Below are 2660 nucleotides of genomic sequence, written 5' to 3' on the forward strand. Positions count from 1 at the left end.
GAGCATTTTAGGCCTTTCAGTGGTCAGTTTTCCATTTTGTAAAAGGCGAGTGGTAACATTATTAATTTTCATATTATTAAAGTTAGCTTTTTTCCATTTCTAATCTCATGTTATGTTTTAAATCAATATAAATAGAAAAATGGAAAAGAAAACAGCATTGAGTGCTTGTGTAAACATATGTGTTGCAATTACTCACAAGAGCATTGTGGCTATGAACATTCCTGGGAGGTAGACAGCTAGAACTCACAATGTACAAAGGACAGAAAGACTTCATTATGAAATTACTTTCTGATCCCAGAGGTCACGTTACCACCCAATGCACTGCTAGGCGTGCTGCTGCCTGCTGTCTGTGTACAAGGAGGGTGAAGCGAGATGTGCAGAGTAAGGGTGAGGGAGAGATGATTGACAGAAACCAAGGCAGGACAGCCCTTGAGTAGACCCCTGGATGCATTTGCTTAAGATGCTAATTAGCAAGCCTGAATCTGAGAGAAACACCAAAGAGAACACCACCACCCAAGACCTTTTCCATTGCTGTTTTTGCCATCACCAATGGACTGGACTTGTTTTCACTTGAATTCTTTGAGACTCCATTTCCTCACCAATTTAATGGGAATTTGAAGACACACGTTTACAATGTCCAAAATACATAGTACGTGAAAAGAAAAAACTCCCAGGCTCTTATGAGTGCAGAAGGAATATTTTTGTGTTCTTATTAATTCTACTTTAACCAAAGAAACTGATGCACAGAGAAGTGGAATTTACAAAAGGCCAAACATTTAATTAGTGATAGAACATAATCTAGGAGGCAAATCTTTAACAAATCTAAAGCTTATTTATTTATTTATTTTGGTACTAGGGATTGAACCCTGGACCCTGGGCTTGCAAGACAAGTGGCGGCACCAAATTTAGCTCAGTGGTTCTGCTGCCTGCCTCACAAGTGCAAGGTCCCAAGTTTGATCCTTGGTACACACACAAAAAAGTAAGCATATATTCAAATTATTTTGAAAGACACATGAGGATACTGAGTTGCCAGCTCAGAGCTGATTGGTAATCTGGTGTGAAAATGTTATTTCACAGATCTTTGCAAATCCTTTTTCTATTATATTGCACTACTTTCAAGCATATAAACATCATCCAACCCATAAATATTTAAGGCCATCTTGACATCTTTATCTTAGATTAATTCTTTCAGAAGGCTAATGTTTTATTTTTCATCAGAAAGTACCATCAATCTTTTCCACAATTTCTTTATGGCATTTTTCATGTCCTTATTCCGGAAAGTATAAATCATAGGATTGAGCAAAGGAGCTAACATCATGCAAAATATGGCTACGACTTTATCAAAGAAGGAAGCAGATGGAGGTCGTGCATACATAAAAATGCATGGAACAAAAAATAGAACCATGACAGCAATGTGGGACCCACAGGTGGAGAGAGCCTTCCTGTGCCCTCCAGAACTGTGCTTTCTCAGAGAGAACAAGATGACACCATAAGAGACAAGCAACATAGAGAAGATGAAGATACAGAAAGACCCAGTATTGGCAACCACCAAAAGACGCAAGATGTGTGTGTCAGTGCAGGCAAGCTTCAGTAATGGATACAGGTCACACATGATGTGATCGATAACATTGGGGCAACATAATGGCAGGTGGAAAGTAAAGGAAATTTGGATGATGGAGTGCAGGAAGCTCCCGGTCCAGGCTACGCCCACCAGAACACAGCAGAGCCTCCTGTTCATGATGGAGGAGTAGTGCAAGGGCTTGCAAATGGCCATGCAGCGATCATAGGCCATGCCTGTGAGGACAATCACCTCCTCCCCAGCAAAGAAGTGTACACCAAAGACCTGCATCAGGCAGCCTTCAAAAGAGATGGTTTTCCTCTCACGGAGCATGTCTGCAATTGTCTTTGGGGTGACAACCGAGGAGAAGCAGGCGTCCAGAGATGACAGGAAGACCAAGAAGAAGTACATGGGGGAGCCCAGCAGAGCAGGGCTGCAGACAATGGTCACCACGATCAGCATGTTGTCCCCCATCGTTGCGATGTAGACCAACAGAAATACCACAAATGCTGTTTTCTGAACTCTTGGATTCTGTGAGAACCCCAGGAGCACAAACTCAGTCACAACGCTTTGGTTCTGCATGACTTCCCAGGAAAGGGGCAGAGGCACAACAGGAAAAGAACATACGGAATCTGCAATCATGGGAAAAAAAACTGCTTCAGATCATTTTATGTTACTATTATTATCAACAGTTTGGGGAGTGCTCATATCAGATTATCATGTGTTACCAAGTACACAAAATTGGAAATACATTAAAGATTGTCCAGGGTGATCAGGTAAGAATTGAGATGGAACAAAACAAATATTTTAAATAGTTGAGTTTCAACATAGGCAATAGGCAGCTCCTCTTGTTCTAAGGATGAAAATTAGTTTTCATCTCAAGGCCTTGCTTTCAGTGATGAGTAGTGGCTTCCTGGACTGAGTTTGTGAATAGTTTCTTGAACCCTTCATAAGTTCTGTTAATTTTGTAATGCTGCCTGTTGTAGCCTGGGATGAGATAACTTGAATACCAATCCTTATCAGGAGACAGCCTATCTACAAAGAGATAACCAGTTCCAATAGCTACTCCTCAAACATCTCTTTAAAACTCTGAACTGAATTA

At 40.9% G+C, this 2660-nt stretch overlaps 1 protein-coding gene across 1 annotated transcript; it reads right to left on the minus strand.

Annotated features, from left to right (window-relative positions):
* Nucleotides 1-1204: 1204 nt before the first annotated feature.
* LOC104855856 (olfactory receptor 4C15) lies at nt 1205-2140 on the minus strand. The gene has a single exon (XM_010614899.1). It carries the CDS (start codon nt 2138-2140, stop codon nt 1205-1207), a length of 936 nt encoding a protein of 311 aa, XP_010613201.1.
* Between the last annotated feature and the right edge of the window lie 520 nt (nt 2141-2660).

Source organism: Fukomys damarensis, unplaced genomic scaffold (genome assembly GCF_012274545.1).
Source record: "Fukomys damarensis isolate Sample0158 unplaced genomic scaffold, DMR_v1.0_HiC HiC_scaffold_62, whole genome shotgun sequence".
NCBI classification, from domain to species: Eukaryota; Metazoa; Chordata; class Mammalia; order Rodentia; family Bathyergidae; genus Fukomys; species Fukomys damarensis.

Bases quoted from the DNA above. Each gene is read 5' to 3' on its own strand.
- LOC104855856 (XM_010614899.1), bottom strand. From the start codon at position 2,140: ATGCAGAACCAAAGCGTTGTGACTGAGTTTGTGCTCCTGGGGTTCTCA.